Below are 18,863 nucleotides of genomic sequence, written 5' to 3' on the forward strand. Positions count from 1 at the left end.
CCCCCCCCCCCCGCCCCGAGTTGATGCGTCCCTTCTTTAGCTGTGATTTTGACCCTTGATGTCACCTATGCCTCTTTGAAGGCCTTGCTTCCTATGGTTCCCCCCTTCCCCTTGTATATTCTTTCCTTTTTGGCAATGAAATTATTTATTCACCCAACAAAAAAGATTGGTGAGTTAGTTTATGCGTGATCCTCATTCTTCTTACATGGACTTGTGATCCATATTGTTTGATACTTAAAGTCACCATAATCACATGTGTGGTGGAGGCTTTTACAGATGCAAATTTGTGTTGGCTCACCAGATGATTGAAAGTCCTTGATGTAGTACTATATCTGAAAGAGTCAAAATAGTAGCCAGTTGGCAAGGATCTATACTCAAAGGATAATTTAGATGCAAATAATAAAGATTAGGAGTGAAGTAAGACTACAACTATGGAGAAAAACAAAACAATAACCGTGAGGGACAAAATTAGGGTAACAAAGCGCAAAGAATCTCTATGTTCAAGAGTTAGCTTGAATCAACAAACAAAAGCAAAACAGTAACTATTTTGAACACAAATAACTTTTTCCAGATCTTGAGAAGGAAAGAGAAGAATTGGTATTTTGCAAATATCTCAAGATCAAGCCATCAAAAAGGGCCCAAATTTGAATCGACCTCCAAATTAGGGTTCTTGAATGCTTAGTCAAAAAAAATTTGAGTTCGATTGGATGGCTGAATTGCTTAATCCAAAAAAGTGTGAAATCCAACCTTCTAGAAGACTCGAAGAAATGTAGATAAAACTTGAAGAACAATACTTACTTCTTGTTGGATGAAGAAGATGATGAAATAATAAGAAATATAAAAAAAAGAAAAGGGGAGAATGGGGGTAAGGGAATGGCTATCTCAGCCTGTGCCTCGCACCCTCAACTATCTCAGTGGATGATCAATCTATCTTGGGGAATAATTTGTAGACAACAAAGAAACTTTATTCAATCAAATTCGTGTACCATGTGGTAGCCCCTTGCAAACTTATATAGAAGACTCGAACACCAAAAAAGGAAAAGCCTAACCCAATCCTTAACTAATTGTACCTAAACTGATTAGGAAACTGAAATAACAAAGAAAATAGACTCAAAACAGGACTATAACTAAACTAACGAATTAAGTCTCGTTTTCCTACTTTCTACCCATATTTTAGGTCTCTTAAAGTGGCCTATTACAAAGAAAGCCCATGGGATCATAGGCCCAACATATAAATAACCCAACCCAAGGCTTATTTCCAGTAAAATAAGCCCTCTAAGTGACTCATCTGCATAAGTCCATCTCAAGATATTATATCTTTGTGGTGGCAATCTCGTCACCTGGCATAGCCAAAAACAAGCCGTAGTTGCACGGTCTAGTGCAAAGGTTGGGTTTTTTGTTGTGGCTTCATGGTCTTCTTCAGAGTCTAGGTTTGTCTGTTTCAGTGCCCATGATGTTGTACTGTGACAGTATGTTAGTTATTGGTATTGTTCATAACCCAGTCCAGCATGATCGCATGAAACAAGTTGAGATTGATCGACATTTCATAAAGGAGAAGCTGGAGCTAGGACTTTATTTGTATTCCTTTTGTTCATTCTAGTGATCAGTTAGCTGATGTCTTTACAAAAGTCTTAGTAGTAGGGGTTTTCATCATATTTTGTGCTAGTTGGTCATTTATAACATCTATGCACCAACTTGAGGGGGATTATTGTAATATTTGGGTATAATGGTAGGTTTGTCCTTAGGGGCATTGATGTACTTGTACTCATTCTTATTTTATTATAAATAAAGAAGAGTTGGTGTTAGTTATAATTCTCCCAAATTACAACAGAGAGAATTCACTACAGTTTAATCAGAGCGGCAGACCTTGGTGCAATTTTAAGGTTGCTTCATTATGACCAAGTGGTCATGGGTTCGAGTCAGGAAGCAGCCTCTCTACGAAGCTGGGGTGAGGCTACGTGCATTATGACCCTCGCTAGACCTTGCAGTGGCCAGGAGCCTTGTGCAGTGGGTATGCCCTTTGTGCTATAGTGTAATTGATCTTACTTTAGCTAGTATATTAAATCTTAGACTGTAATACCAGTAATACCCATACTTACATAGGTATTTCCCCATAGGACAATGATTCACATACTTTCCCAAGTACCCTTATTCTATGGGAGGGTGCATGGAAATTCATGGATGGCTGAAATATGAAAATACAAGAGAAGATACCAATACATGGGAGGTATACGGCTGAATCTGATTCTCAAATTTGACTTGTGCATAATCCAGACCATTGCTTAGATTTCCAATGGTCAGAATTTCCACATCATCCCTAGAAGGACTAGGTGTGGGGCCTTTGTGGTGCCCGTCGGGAGAACCTCTCTAGACATGCCATCTAAGAAATCTTTCGCCTTATAAATGGATGCATTCACTTGCTTCCATATGCTTGTTTCTTTGCATGAGAGAATCTAATCATCTTTGAATCATATAACTTGATGGTTCAGTGCCTAAAGCTCTTAGCTTAACTCGTAGTTATCCATAACTGGGAAAGACTGCAAGGTGCTTCATCCTCAGTATCCTAGATGAGTTGCTGAAAAAGTGATGCTAATGATTTCAAGGTTTGCAAAGTCAGCGTTTTCATAGTTACTCCTAGGAGAAGATGCTATGCTGCTTCAAGTCCCAATTCTGATTGAAATGAGCCTCTATTTGAGAATGGGGTTCACAATTTTTTTTCATTCTTCTGATCCTTTATTTTTTCCAAATCATATTATTGTGTTGTGTTTGTTCATGCAAATAAAGATCCAAAAGTAGTGCATTGTTATGAGATCCTAGATGCAAAATAATTTCATTTATTGTGTAGATTTTCTTTTCTAAATTTCAATTACATCGTAGCTTATGTGGCAATAAGTTGCATTCTTTGTTGTGAAGCATTTATGATTTGTTTTTACTTCAGGTCATTCCAAAGACTGCTGCAGATAACTACAACTTGGTGAAGGCACTGGTGTCTCGTATCCTAATTTGTTGCCCAAATTTGCCTTCATCTTTTGCTCAATAATGTGCTTGCCCTATTACTTTCTGACGTTTTTCTTTTAATTCCTTGTGCTTGATGTTTGATTTGACCCTTGTTTTTCTTCAAGACATATCCAATATTGATGAGAACCAGCTAGTGCTATATGCACAGATGGCTAACCTTGTCAACTTGATACTTCAGTGGCCTGATATCAACATAAAAGAGATTGCAGAAAATTTTTCCAGGGTATACTATTCGAGTACATCTTAGTGCAATATATCCTTGGTGCAATTTTTCTTCTGAATATATCTCTGTGGGATACAAGTTTGTAAATATATCTTCAATAAGAAACATATCTACTCAAAATTTCAGTGTATTTTGGCTCTTATCTACCTTCCACACCCCCCCCCCCCATAAAAATAATAAATAAATGCAGCTTTCGTGCAATGCCCATACAATCTGTGACAGTGAACTAAGACCACTAGGGACAGGATTGTATCCTGTAGTTTCTATCATTAACCACAGGTAAACTATTTCCCCTTTAAAATTATTAAAAACTTGTTCTGAATCTCTGATGTTGTTGACTGGGCTAAGTGGTCATCATGTTGTAGCTGCTTGCCCAATTCGGTGTTGGTATTTGAAGGGAAGGAAGCAGTTGTTCGTGCCTTGGAGCCTATACCCAAAGGTACAGAGGTACGGTCTGTTCTCACTTTGCCATATTATGTTACTCCCCACACCCTCATTTTTACGTTTCGAGAGTTTTGTGTTCTTATATTGGTTTGTTTTGTAAGGTGATGATAAGTTACATAGAAACTGCTGGAAGCACAGAAACTCGGCTTAAGGCTCTCAAAGAGCAATATCTTTTCACATGCACGTGTTCCCGTTGCATGAAAGTGGTACCGTTTAGATTGATTTCTTAAAACCCTTTTATTGTGATCCTGTAGTATCTTATACTTTAGTATTTGAACCAATCTCCGATTTTGATGGCTGGGATTTAATTTAGATGCTGCTATATCGAAGGGCCTGGATGATGACATTCAAGAAAGTGCAATTCTGGAAGGATATAGATGCAAAGACGATAAGTGTAATGGTTTCTTGCTTCGTGATTCTGGTATGTCATCAACAGTGCTAGTGCTTTTCTCATCCACTTTTGGTTCTATCTGTTGGTAAGTCTCTGTTGTATTATCTTCAACTGTGCCAATTATGCAGATGACAATGCATTCAGATGTCAAAATTGTGGGCTAGTTAGAGAAAAGGAAGAGATAAAGCAGATCACAAGTGAAGTAAAATTACTTTCAGACAAGGCTTCAACATCTCTATCCTCTGGTAGTATCCTTTAGCAAGTGATGTAGACAAATATTACAGCAAGCACTATCATCGCATGCCCAAGAAGAACCAGGCCCATACTTAGGCCCATGGTTCTTCAACTGGATTATTGGTCCAGGCCAGACAAAGCCCATGGTCTGGGTGTCAGCAGGTTCACTAAAAACCAGAACCCAGGGTGGGGAGGGGGACATATGCAGTTACTATTAGATACTACTAAGAAATTTAAGATATCTTTCCTTTATTTTCTTATTGTACAAGGCTCCTGCTTTATGCGTGGGACTCCTTTTAGTTACTTCCCTTTTTTTTGTTAGAGTGCTACAAGCAAGCACCTATTTATTGTGTGGGCCATTGTGCCTATACCCCATGATTTTTAGTGAATGAGAGTTTTGTTTTTGCTATGGTTGCTGTGAGATGTAGTTGCAAGGTGAGAGGCTTTGCATGGTCGATGTGATATTGATCGAGGCTTAGGTGGGATACCCAAGTCTCTTTCTTCTTTTTTTTTTTTTTTTTTTTTTTTTACTTTCATATGTAAAAGGGGAATAAAAGAATTCTGTTATTGATTTTTTCATCCCTATATCATCGACCCTGTTGCAATTGATCTCCCACCGGTTATTACCTTCATTCAAAATTGAATCTGCATTACCAAGAGTTCAGAATAAAAAATTGACTTTTTTCTTGTCTGAATTATTAGATACCCTTGGGCATCAAGTGAATTTTTCAATAGCTTATTGTTTAACTTTTAGGTCATGTAGAAATGTCATTCACATAGTTTCAAGTCTGTTATGCTTTTTAGTGAGCTACAGCTGAAAAAAGAAAAATTATCTTGAAAATATATGTCCACAACAAGATATTGATCCTTTAACAGAAATCAGATTATCAGGAAGCCTGTGCTATGTATAAGATGGTTGAGAAATTCCAACTGAAATTGTGTCATCCACTTTCAGTCAATTTGATGCGGACTCGAGAAAACATCCTCAAGGTGCTACTCATTACTTCTTCCCGGCCCTCCTCTTTTTTCCCCTCTTAAAATATCCCCATCTTTTCTTAGAATCGAAATTTGAAAGAGTAAAACTACTGGATGCTTTGATATTAAACTATATTTCATATCTTCCTTTTTCTCCCTTTGTTTTGATACTTGTTATACTGTATTTCTCTGTTGGCATTATTGTAAGGGAACCGTTTACTAGTGATCATGTTCTGGCTGTTTTTTATTTGGATGATACAAGACTCTAATATTTGATGCTATTTATCCTTTCAGATTTTGATGGAGCTAAAGTATTGGAGAGAAGCATTAACCTATTGCAAATTGACCATTCCCATATATCAAAGTACGCCGGCTTTGAACTTATTGCCAATAATTATACTATTACCTATTATTTTTATGGTTAGCTCAATGGATTGGCCTTTGAAATTTGATGTGTTTTCATAATTTGACTACATTCTTAAGTACTCATTTTCTTTTGGGCTGTGCAAGCTGCTTTCCTCCTCATCTGGGGTGACATGTAGCCATATAGGTAAATAGGTTTATTATACCTATTTTTCTCAAAGATGGTAGCTTCTTTATTGTGCTCAATAGAATTTTTTTTGCCAGTGAATTTGTGGCAACAATTCTGAGGAGAGGCATGGAGTCCGGAGCTCATTTTTTGGCCATTGACTGAACCGTCAATAGGCGAATTATGACAGGCCGATTATGGAGCTTAGTTTACATATTGAGAGTTCCAAGACTAGATTGGATGGAGAGAAAGCAGAGAAAGGAAACCATCCTTATGTATTCTCATATCTATTATTTTTAGAGAGCTTTCCAAAATAGTAAAGCCCCCAAAAGTAAAAGAAGAGTGCCCCTTACATGGATGACCCTTCACTACTTATTCGGAGCCCCCTAGATTCCATCTAATTTCTGAAGTGCCATCCAATACTTTTTCAAAGTTACATGAGTTCTGTCCACTCATCAAAGTACATCCATTCGGCACAGTGTCCCAAAGTCACTTTAGTACTCTTGCATCCTTGCTAGACACATGAACCATCCAAATACAAAAATATGTTAGAATGTGTCATGAACACAGTGCAAACCAAGGCACAACATCCCTACTATAGGTTGTTCAAGCAGTACTTCGTGGTGATACGCTAGTACATTAAGTGATCTTTGATCTTTGTGGGGAACATTTTTCCTGTTAACAAGCATGATGATTCTATGTTTTTGGTTCTAATTTTTTGAAGTGAAGTATCAAAATTTTGAAAGGTTCTGTGAATATGATTCGTTTGAGTCATTGTAGGTAGACTTTAATATGGAATTTTGTAATTTTTTTGTCAATTTGAGACAAAAAATTAAGATTGTTAGGTGAGAGTAATCATATGATCTAGTGGGATACAAAAATGCAGTATTTATCATACATTAATGCATCATGAAGTTTGCATTACCATTATGGGTACCACATCATTTATTCTTTCAGATTGAAAGTTGCACCAAGTGCATACAACAACAACAACAACAGCAGCTGCAACCATGACCTTATCCCAACTTAATGAGGGGCTACATGGATGCAATATGTATCGAAGTAAAAGAAAAACAGAATAAAAGAAGTGCACCAAGTGCATCAATTGTTTTATTTTCTCAATGTTGATAGTAATTTATACCTTTTTAGGTATCTAGACACCTTTCCCCAATTCTAGGATATGTGGTAGCTCTAGCAAGTCCGTAGTTGGATCTGGATCTGAATCAGGATGCGGAGTTTGAACGCGGAGTGAGAGTGAGATGGCTGTCTATCCCATCCCTTCTTTGGTTCAATCTTAAATATATGCGCTCTACTGAAGGAGTTGAGGGCTAAGGACTGGAGTTTTGTTCCCACTCCCAGTAGTGACTTCGATAGTTCCAAGTAGTTAACTCATATTACTCCGCCCTTCCCTTATCCCACTGGGATGCATGGCGTTTGTAGGTAAGTAGAAGTGTAGACATACATTATTAAGATCGAAGAACATGACAATTAGTCTCAACTTATAGCATACATTTCCAACATCTTTGGAAGTTCATATGAGATTCTGATGCAGATCAAGGAAGGTACTCTAAAATGTACCAGAGGAAGAAGAACTTGATTTAGTAACTCAGCTTTGACTCAGTAACTCAACTTTGCTATTACTGAGTTAACTCGGATGATGGTTCCCTTGACCAGTTATCTGGTTCTGGTTCAAACCAATTGAGTAGTAGTTGATTCAATAAAAAAAGAACGAAGGTGGGGTCTGTTTGTAGATATGAGTTTTAATTTATTATCTTTCCTTGTTAGAGTTTTTAGTTCCGGTAAGATATAATCTTGTTGGTGTAGAACTCTTCATCTTGGGAGTTCTATTTCGACTTTGTTTTTTAAATTATCTGTAAAGGATAGTTTCCTATTGTCTGTTAATGTATCCTACGGCAAGTATGTAAGTACCCTAGTAGTTTCTATTTAACATTGTACAGGCCTAGAGCCTCCCCAAGACTTTTACGTTGAATCAAGTGTGGCTTTGCTGCCTCTATCTTCTGTGGGATTCAAAATGGTGCTGTGAGATGCAGTATTCCATGGTGAGATGCTAAACATGATTAGTGGGATGTTGAGACCTAGGAGTCTTTTTCTTTTTTTTTTGCATTGTGTTGTTTAATGTGTTTAATAGTAGTGCATGTGTATGTAGAAACAAAGAAGAGATGCCTATGTTTCTATACTTGGAATAGAATAATATTTGTATCATAGTTGTCAAGGCGACGACTTGGTGTCCAGGTGGTTTGCTGGGGCCTAAGCGACAGTCGCCTTATTGCACTGGATGTCGCCTTGTGTTTTGGCACTTATTTATACGATATAACATTTGTTATTTCATTTACTTGAGATATTGTTCATAAATAAGCAATATCCCCTATTTGAATCCAATAAAAATAGTTTAAAAATTAAATTCTAAAATGACAAAAAGTCAATTCCCCAGTTTAAGAACAAAAACTGGATTTTGGTTATAGGGACCATTTTCAACTTCTAAATGTTGGGGTTTTTCTCAGTTATGAAAATTTTATAAATCTTATCATATTAAAACATTGCTAAAAACCAAAAGTTCGGGAAAATAATATTTTGTTTTAATTTCCATAAAAATATTTCATTCAAGAGATTTTAACAGCATTTGCGCACTTTAAAATAAGTTTGATCGGAGCATAACTTTGTCATTACAACTCAAATTTAAGTAATATTAGACTTGTTGAAAAGCTGGTTTTATGTTATACCTAATACAAAAAGTCTCATATAAAAATAAAATTATTTGACCAGTCAAACTTATTATAGCACAAGAACATTTATCAAAATGTTGATTTTTTATGATTTGATATGGCTTAATGTTGATTATTAATGACTTGATTTATTTTATTATTATTATTTTTTTTAATATGATATAAGGTATATGTAGCTTACTAAATAATGTAGAAAAGAGAGAAAATAAAAAAGAACACTTGGTCGCCTTGTTTGCCTTAAGGCGGGCGTCTTCTCGTCTAAGGGCATAGACAGCCCTCCAACGCCTTGGTTCGCCTTGGCGCCATGACAACTATGATTTGTATGAGTGCACATTCACAAGTACAAACAAATAAAACTTTATTTATGTTTTGATAACTGAGCTACTGAATCTAAGTAATCATTCTTGGTGTCCTTTTCATCATACTAACTTTTAGTTACTCTCTTTTCTGTAGGAATATATCCAATTGTTCATCCTTTGCTTGGATTGCAATATTATACTAGTGGGAAACTGGAATGGTTAGTGCTGTATTTTTCGGTTTTGCTTATTTTTTCAATTCACTTTTTGCAGCTTTCTACAAAGCCCTTTGTGGAAAAATCCTGTTTAAGAATCTCAGTTGTTACATGATGTCTTACTCTGATCATTTTAGAAGTGATACAAAGTCTTTTATTTGGAGGAACAGAGAACCTCCTTCCAAATAAGAGTTGTCTTTGTAAGATCCTATTTTAATTTTTCTTGTTCAATAGTAGGCTGGTACTGCTGTACTTGTCTGGGAGAGTTGTTATTATGATTACAAATTTAATTGATACTCAATTTTTCATCATTTTTTATTCCTTTTCCCCTCTTTTTAGACTTCCATCCAGAACCACTTATCTTTATCGGTTTTACAGGTTACTTGGGGACACACAAGATGCTATCAAGTCATTGACGAAGGCAGCCGATATATTGCGTATTACTCATGGCACAAATACACCTTTCATGAAGGATCTCCTGATCAAACTGGAGGAAGCACGTGCAGAAGCTGCTTACAAACTTTCTCCCTAGGAGGATTAGAAAAACCATGGTATTGTCAAAAACAAACAATCATTCTTTATCTGGTATGCGCTGTGTTGAAAAAGGTAAGTGATGGCCACATTCATCATATCCTCTGCAGTTTGTCCCAGAAACCTATTTCTTTTGAGCCAAAAGAGTCCAACATTCGGTTGAGGCTTGTCTTCGCTTGAAGATGTAAAGAGAGTAGGGCTATTAGATTTCTTTGTCATTGAGCTCATGGCATGACGATTGCTGGAATCAATTCTTCATCACTTGTATTAGTTCACATCATAGGCAGAAAGAGGAGATAATGTTATTGCTTGGAGCTTCAAACACTGAATTTCGGTTTGGAATGATTCCCTAGCAACAGCAACAACTCAGCCTTGACCCGACTAAATGGCCAAATGGGGTCAGCTACATAGATTCTTACTCTCCAATCATGCATGATAAAAATTGGTTTAAGGTTTTTAAACTTGGGCAAAATATTACGTCTCTAACTCATCCATTGCAATATTTTATTTGTATTAACAAAATATTATCCATCTCAAACTCATCTATTTCAATATTTTTTTATTATCTAATGATTTCACGTTTATGTTAATTTTTGTGATATTTTGACTACCAAGTATTAGCCTTCCAATTTTTAGAGTGCATTCACTTTTGCCAGCATGTTCGTAGGTTCGAAACCTGGAAACAATCTCTCTTATGAAGTGGGGGGTAAGGCTTGTACACTAGTCCCTCTCCAGACCTGTAGTAGCGGGAGCCTTGTGCATTGAGTTGTTCTTTTTTATTCATCTTTGCTATCACTACGTTGTGCAGGTTTAATTCAGATTATGATCCTACTTCAAATGCCATGTTATCGAAGTCCTGTGTTGTTAAGCTGTAGAATATGTAGTACTGGGAGCACGCTACATTGATTGCCCTGCCCATAGGGTCTATGGACGACCCACCTGTTTGTACCTCATGGCAAACTAATGGGGAACAAATAGAATGTGATCACCCAAACATAATAACCATGTATAATTAAGATTGTCCTCATGACAACCTTTGCCTCAACTCAGTGTCCTCCGTAGGAATGAAGAAAATTTCATATGCTTCGACGGCAAGAAGTCATGCATGACATGTGCATTAAGCTAAACATTTACCATGTTGGAATGATGAGTAGATATCGGCCATTTGATTGATGTCAAGTGCGGTCTCAAGTATCTGAGAAAAGGAAAACCTACATGATTATTCACTATTGGGTTTCCCATTACAAATCTACCCAAGATGAGTTTGGGTTTACAAAACTACCCCATTTTGGGTTGGGTTTATAGAACTGCTGAATACAGCACTCCACCCTCTGTCACTTCCACCCAAGTCCACTTTGAGTCGTCGGTTCGTTGTAGCGTGTGGTGATTGCTACAGGGTTGTTGGCAACAGGAGCAGGGTTGTCAAGAGAGAGAGAGAGAGAGCCATAATCGGCACTCATACTAGATTCTGCCCCTTCCTCTTCTTCCTGTAACCACATCACCCGCTAACCGCAGCCCCATTCTGCCCTCCGCCATTATCACTGTCAGCTGGTCCCTCCTGCAATAGAAGACAAGAGAGGGATGGGAGACTGAGGACTCCGCCACGCTAGAGGAGGAGGGGGATGAGAGGTAGGGATGAACTGGAACCTACGGAAATCAAGGATTCCATAGGATGATAACGTTGGGAGGTGTGGTCATATGAAAATGTGTAGAAATGAACAACTGACTCCGCTATTGAAATAGAATAATGGCACCTAGTGAATGAAGGTGTTTTGCCAAGAACCCAAAGAAGGTGTTTTGTTACAAATTCTTAACCGATCTTGAGGCAGTAACGGGGCTCCTCAAGCACCTCATTCTATTATATTGTGATAACATGATAAATATAGCATAAGCCAAGGAACCCAAAGTGAATTAGAGAAATAAATATGTAAAGCGGAAGTTTCATCTCATCAGAGAGATCACACAACGTGATGATATTTGCATTGTCAAGGTTCACATCACAGAAAATCTTCTAAATCCCTTTTGACTAAGGGACTGGCGCAAAATTTATTTGATAGACATGTCGAGAACATGTCCCTCAGACCTAATTCAAAGCATTTAAATTAAGTTAATTTCCATTATCATTTTATGTGTGATTAATTGTCCTAAGGTTATACCTTAAAATGTTCGTAACTAGGGATAAAATTCGGCATTATGTTCGTAGGGTTGTCACATTGTATATTTTTGGAATTTAATACCAAAGTATATATGTGAGTATTTATATTGTATGTGTGTCAAATTAGATCATCTTGAGTTTTGCATAGACTTTCGTCACTTATTTAAGCAATTAGACTCTTTTGTACTGTAAACTTGATGCCCAAACTTGAGAAGTCCTTACCGTTTTAGTTAGACTTTCGCGTTTTTGTGTACTAAAGACTAATGCCTACATTGGCTATATATCGATGCATTAATTCACAGCATTCATCTGTGAATGGGAGAGAAGCTCAACATTAAATTCACTTCCGGAATATAGTGAATATCTTGATAGAGCTATTCAAATATGATTAAACTAAATTCTGAGCTCTGCAATATATGGTTGAGATTCTTTGAATAAGTTATTCGTGCAGACTAGAGTTTTTTACAATGATTTTTTCCATGTCTGCAAATTTATCATGATATTATTATAAATGGAGGATTTAAAATGTAATTAATTATATCAAACTTATCCTTCCTAGGATTTGCTAATAAGTAAAAAGTTTATTTATTGGGATTTTCTTATTAACATCCCCTAAGTTAAAGAATTATAACCTTACATGTTTTCCAATGAGGGTATTGTCGTTTCACATAAAAAGTGCATTAAATTAATTTAAATGTTTTGAAAATCCTTTTCTAACCCTGTAATAAATGAATATTGGGAAGAAGACAAAAAGCAATTAAAATGTGTCTAAGTTCTAAATACAACTATAGAAATGCATTTAGATAATCCCTTATTTGTTAGGATTTTTTTGTTTTTGTTTTTGTTTTTATTTATTTATTTATTTATTATTTTTGGTTGATAAAAGATCATTTGAACGCTCGGTAAATAGTTGTATTTACTGAAGGGGAAAATCTTGTTGTTGGTTACAACAAATTATAACCTTACTTTTTGCCCGTCTTATTCCCAAAAGTTATTTAACGTAAAGTGAAAAAGAGAAAGTTGAAAGTCATTTAATGTAGTTCCTATGTGAAATCTAAAATGAAAGATTACTCTAAAAAAAAATTATATTAAATATCTTTTGGTAATAAGATGTGGGGTAAAAAGTAGGTTATAACTTATTAGTTCACAACTTTGACAACAAGAAGTTATTCCCTTGCTAAAGGGAGAGTCCAACTATGTTTTGACAACGTAGACAGGAACACCCAATATGATCTCAATCTCACCACTTAGCTTGCAATATGTTATAGAAAAAAAGAGCAATCTAGTGCACAAAACTCCCACTACTCCAAGGTTTGGGAGGGGCAAATGTACACAGCCACACCCTCCACTTCACAGGAAAAAATAAAGCAAACTTAACCATTGCGCCAAGGCCCACAGACTCGCCCACTTAATATGCTACAAAGATACACATACTAAATTAATAGCTAAGGGGAGATGTAACCAGTGGTTCTCTCTCTCTCTCTCTCCCTCTCTCTAAAACCCCTACTTTGCCTCGTTCGAATACCCTAGTGCTTGCATGGAACAGCCCATGTTTGTAACATTTTGATTTACCATCTCCACCACCAACACTTGTCCGTAAGGCAATAATCCACAAACTTTCAGTATCTGACGTCAAAGGTCTTATAGGAGATAAAAATAAGTGTAGATCACATACCTCTTTGAAGCTGCACTCTATTCTATTCAGCTAAGAACAAAGATGGAGGCAATTTTGGCTAGTGGTGGCCGCAAATTTAGGTTGGTGCAACGGCAGATTTCGGCCGGTGTCAAGAACTAGAGATGGCTGTGACAGACTTCGGCTGGTGGCAACTATTTGAGCCAGAGTTGGATGGCAATGGCAAATTATACTGATGGCAGTGGTTGAAATTCTGTCGAAGTTGGAGAATAGAGATGGCGGGTAGCATTTGTTTGCCCATAAATGTAATTTAATTTTACAACTATGAAATTAAATCCAATTTTTTTTTTTTTCAATGAATTGTGTTTCAAAGTCACTGTTAACAAAGACAACTCCAGCTCGAGTCTCTCCACAACTGCTCTGTTACACAGGTTTCGGTGTGACTGCGTGTAACCAGGGTTTACCCTTGGACCTGAACCGTAAAACCACATGTCCAAGGAGTTCCTTGTTAGCGGGAAAAAAAAAAGATTTTCCTATAATAAAATGTATTTTTGAATTATACAAGAGAGTTTTTTTTTTTGGTAAAAATACAAAAGAGAGCTTTTATCAATGGGCATTTTTAAATGGAATTATCCCAAAACTGGGGAAGACCATAGCTCAAACAACCAAAAAATCTTTGAAGCAAACAGTTCATAGAATTGACATTTCCTCATTGTTTATCAGTCGAGAGATGGGCAGTCACAAATGCGTTCAGGAGCGCCACTTTGTGGTGTATATCAGGATATGACAAAAAAAACCTGCCAATGTTCTTGGCAATACAAATGCGAACATAAAATCTAAGACCAGCTACACAAATGCAGCTTTTCAAGAGGGAAATAATAAAAGTAGAACCCTTAGAACTCTCATTTTAGGCCAACTGGGAATGACAGTTTTGGTCGAGATTTATTCTTACCCAAGAGCTTCATCTGATTTGCCCGTTCCTCCTCCTCTTCTAATTTCTTCCTTCGCATAGCCTCTTCTTTTTGTCTTTGAATCTTCTCTAATTCCCGGTAGCGTTCCTCTTCTTTTTGCTGCTGCTCCAAAGCTTCTTTTCTTTGAGACTCTTCAACCCTCCTTTGGTTCTCCTCTAGCATCCTATCCAGCTCCTCTCTCTCTTTTCGAGCTTGTTCCTAGAAGACACCAAAAGATCACTTTAAAATTCGGAGGAAAGGGCAACATATATTGCAGACTAAGAAGTTAGTTTTATCTTCGTACTACATAGGCACTTCCATGTCCAGTTCTTCCAGTTGTAAGGAAGCCAGTGAGTGAGGGAGGTTTCTTTCGAGACTGTAACCCCAGCTCAACTAAGCGAGTCTTTTCCTTGAGGGAAGAAGAAGTTGGGCATTGACTCCAAACATAAGTTACTCAATAGAAAAATAGCTCTAAAATGTCAGGAGACTTTGATCCAGTCCTGATGTAGGAAACGCAAGGCTTTATCTATTACGATTTTAAATATTTCCATGTATTCTTCAAGCCATTTCAAGACGTAATACTGAAATCACAAGAAAAGATGAGTGGACCATTAATAAGACAAAACGTAACCAGCACTGGTTATCTTCTAAGGTACTCACTTCTTTCTGCCTAGCCTCAATAAGAGCAACTTCCTTCTCTTTTTCAAGTTGAGATGCAACATCATTGAGTAGTTTTTTCCGCCCTTCCTCAATTCGTCTTTGTATTTCTAGCTTGATCGCCTCAGAGTTCAAGCTCTCCTCGACTTTCTTTCGAATTGCTTCCTCTACTCTCTTTGCAGTTTCTTCCTCTAATAGTTTCAACTCTGCCTCATGTTGACACCTGATAGAACAAGCAAAAAGTTAAATGGGATACACTTACAAAGAAAGTAGGGACATCAATTCTGATTCCAAAATGCATTTATGAAGCCAAGATGGTAGAAAAACTGAATTGGCAAAAGTGGCATGGAAGCTTCACATCCTCAATAATTATGATTGGCTAACCTCGCTTCCCATTCATCAACACACTAAATACAGACTTACACTCTCAAGGCATACCTCTAAAAGATTCCTGATCCAAATAAATGAGTTTTCAAACTGGAGAACAGTAGACAAACGAGGCACCAATTGGATCATCAAATTTAACAAGTTGAACTATAGCAGTAGCTTCCTTCAGAAAAGCCCGTGGAGAAGAATGTCAGGTAACCTGTTACAGGTTTAAAACTAAATCACGAAAAAAACACTTCAATCCTTGCATATAAATACAGTTCTCATACAAGTACAATTCTAAGAGTCATTCAAATAAATTCTATTTTAGATGTATTGATCCAATGATTCGACCTCACTATGCATGCTATGGAAAATTAGTATCTATTTCACGTGACAACGAACATTATACTTGAGCAAAACTTTTTTAAATAGAACACCACAATGAAAGGATGCCTTAAAATTGTTGAAATCATCTTCAGGCATGATATACCATCTTCACTTGTCCATACAGAAATGGTCTTATAACCCTGACAGTCTTCAATGTCTCTGCTCGGGGCTAGCTGGATTCTAAGGGGGAGCAAGTTAAAAATTTACCTATGACAAACCATAGTCGAAAAGGCATCAAGGTGACCTAAGGCGGTGGAGGGGTGCCCAGGTGCCCAAGGCTCCCAAGTGTTATTTTTCCCCTCCCCTTTTTATCCCATGATCCCATCAATTAGCATGCTATAACAAAACTTGCAGGACAAAGTTTACCTTCACTGGTGGTTGAACGATGCGACAGTCCAGAAGTGCCCACCCTCTCCCCCCCACCCCCTCCAATTCACTGTGGCCTTAGGAAAACTCAGTCCTAACTTATATATAATATAAATATGCTAATAAATCACACATAAAAAATCAACATTAAACCACATCAACTCATCAAGAATCGCTAAGAAAGTATTTATAACCACTAACCAGAATACCAGATACAAAGATAGATGCAGTCAACCTCAATCATAGTATCATACACAATTGCAAAATGCAAATCAAGTTTATTAGAACTTGAAATAAATCAACATTCAGGAAGGATGGCCACACGTCGGGATGTCGCTGCCCATTTATCAGGATAGGTTGGAATTAAGGTTGCAGTGTGCAGTGAAGGGTTGAACATCGAACAAGTGAACAAAAAAACAGGGTATTGCATACTCTTGGGTTTCATTTCATTTTTTGTTCCTCTTTTAGTTTATTAACTACATAACTCTGTGCATCTCACCCTAAGTAAACCATCTGCACATGCAAATGGTAAGGTTAGAAAAAGGCATCTATTTATTTATTTAAGAAAAAAAACAACAACAACAAAAAGCAAAAAATCAAAAACAACGCCAAGGAAGTCGTAGGCACCAAGGGCGCGCCCAAGGTGACACCTAAGTGTCGACCAGGACAACAAAGCACTCGCCTTTCATCACTATGGTAAGGCGACTAACCGCCCGGACACCTAGACGATGCCTTGACAACTATCGACGGGTCAGCCATGCCCATGAAGTATTTCTTAACCTGAATTTGAATTATACAGGACCAGGCCTCATGACTAATTCAAAATTTTACAAATGGTTGGCCAAGACCCAGCCCATGTACACCTGTCTAAGTGATAACTTGAATAATACTAAAAAAAAAAAAAAAATAGTGCAAAGGACACTCAGTTTAGCACTAAGTTCCCTTCAAAGATGTGTACAGTAGTAGCACCTAATGAAGCCACATCCAACCAACTAGCTCGAAGATATATAGGCAGGAAAGAAGCGCATTAAATCTTGCTAATATCATGATGCTTTAGACACACCTGCTATTTCAACGAATATTTCCAGTGTGGTTTTCGGTCACCCCACATTGTAGAAACTTTAGAAATTGAATTATTACAGTAGTTTAAGTTAAATCTATTATACTTTTACCAAGTAGTGCTTTACAGAAAAGGTTTATGTGATAAAAGTTGACAAAATTGAGTAATGAAGTAGAGAGATAATTAAACTTCAGAAGTATGGATGGTAAAAGGCGTCCTAAGTACCTTTTTCTTTCCCTGAAGATCAGTACCTCAAAAAAAAGAAAAAAAAAGGGTAACTAAATCGCTATAGTTAAAACCCCAATAGCCAAGGTGTGAAGCATGGGTTCCACCTTAAGCGCTAGGGCAGACCCTCCTATCGCTGACCGCTGTGAGCATGGGAACATGTATTGATGTACCAGATCAGCTAATGCTACCAGGTTGATGCAATGTATTCCACCAGTTGACTGGAGACTTAATTATGGGTATATCAATCGTTCCAGCATGGATTGAAATAGGAGACAGTTCAACAGAATCGACAGGAAGCTTTTGAAAAACTTAACAGGAGGCTTCTACTCGTTGTTTTAATTTTTGGCCACAGACAACGTTCAAGAATTCACGAAATTTCGTGAAATATTTCAGCTTCGACAAGTGTCCAAATGGAATGACATGTGATACCTAAGAAAATCCAAGTTTCAATCGAAATTTCAGGGAAAATTTTGCTGAAACTTAGGTCATATATTTAATATCAACGATTTTTTCGGTTGAATCATTACTTTGCTTTTACTGTAAAAGCAAAGTATTTTGAAAGTTGTTTTGTCATATTACAACGAAGAGGGAAAACCCTTTTTTTTTTTTTTTTTGGGGGGGGGGGTGTTTGGCCAAATCACTACAGTAGAAGTTGGAACAAGTATGTGGGCAGTGAAGTGACGATTCACTGCATTGTTGAAAGATTTGTGCAAATTTCAAGTTAGAGGTGTATCACTTTTTCCAACTTAATTTTTGAAAAATAGGATAAATATTTGGTTGTTGGCCTTCAATATTTTATATCTTACACACTGTAGCCCGATCGATGACTTCACAGAGCCGGCATTCATTTTCTGTTTTTTAAATATTTTATTTTCTTGAACAAAAAATTCTTGCAACAAATTCTTGAAAAGTAAAGGGTTAATACTTAGTGTTTGGAGCTCATGTATATGCTAGAACACTGTTGGCCGATCTACAGCCTCACATAGTGGTTTTTTTTTACAGAAAACCCAAAAAGTAAGGTAAAATTTTCGTTTTGGTTTAAAAATTCTCATACATTTATGAAAGTTTTGTTGTTGTATTTACAACTGAAGATGATGATTAATGTCTCATTCCATTATTATTTAATGATCCCATTGAGGTCCTTCAACAGGATCCTACCATATTTAGGACTCAAGATACTAGACAAAGAAAGCTTAAGTAAGTCTGGTCTTATTGGAAAGGAAAAGTGGGCGATGTAGTCTCGAAGTTTTTCTTCTATTATATCATCCCAGTTAATGCCACTAAGGGGTCATACTTGGATCCGGCTCCTCTCTATGCCTATGTGCCTAACACATGGAGGAAATAAATCCAATGGAGGAGAAGTTCCATAATCTTTACCCACTTAACCCCACTCGATCCAAAACCTAATACCCTAACATTGACCAAACCCGACTAACAATCTTGCCTCCTATTTACGAT

At 37.1% G+C, this 18,863-nt stretch overlaps 2 protein-coding genes across 3 annotated transcripts in view; one reads left to right on the plus strand and one right to left on the minus strand.

The window, feature by feature from the left end:
- Positions 1-10,188, plus strand: part of LOC122084535 (histone-lysine N-methyltransferase ASHR1) — a 52,345-nt gene extending 42,157 nt beyond the window's left edge. For both annotated transcript variants that reach the window (XM_042652845.1, XM_042652844.1), the window contains 11 exons: positions 2,939-2,993; positions 3,123-3,241; positions 3,432-3,520; positions 3,607-3,688; positions 3,787-3,891; positions 4,016-4,106; positions 4,205-4,324; positions 5,194-5,300; positions 5,580-5,649; positions 9,012-9,075; positions 9,448-10,188. In XM_042652845.1, coding sequence (XP_042508779.1) covers positions 2,939-2,993; positions 3,123-3,241; positions 3,432-3,520; positions 3,607-3,688; positions 3,787-3,891; positions 4,016-4,106; positions 4,205-4,324; positions 5,194-5,300; positions 5,580-5,649; positions 9,012-9,075; positions 9,448-9,601 — 1,056 coding nt within the window. In that variant the 3' untranslated portion in view covers positions 9,602-10,188. The remainder of the gene's footprint in view (positions 1-2,938; positions 2,994-3,122; positions 3,242-3,431; positions 3,521-3,606; positions 3,689-3,786; positions 3,892-4,015; positions 4,107-4,204; positions 4,325-5,193; positions 5,301-5,579; positions 5,650-9,011; positions 9,076-9,447) is intronic.
- A 3,873-nt stretch (positions 10,189-14,061) lies between these two features.
- LOC122083119 (uncharacterized protein At1g10890-like) lies at positions 14,062-15,218 on the minus strand (the record flags this gene model as incomplete). Its single annotated transcript, XM_042650810.1, is given in 2 exon segments — positions 14,062-14,557; positions 14,999-15,218. Coding segments are annotated over 2 exon segments (487 nt in total), but the record flags the coding sequence as incomplete, so codon positions are not given.
- Positions 15,219-18,863: the final 3,645 nt, after the last annotated feature.

Source organism: Macadamia integrifolia, chromosome 7 (assembly GCF_013358625.1).
Source record: "Macadamia integrifolia cultivar HAES 741 chromosome 7, SCU_Mint_v3, whole genome shotgun sequence".
In the NCBI taxonomy this organism is placed as follows: domain Eukaryota; kingdom Viridiplantae; phylum Streptophyta; class Magnoliopsida; order Proteales; family Proteaceae; genus Macadamia; species Macadamia integrifolia.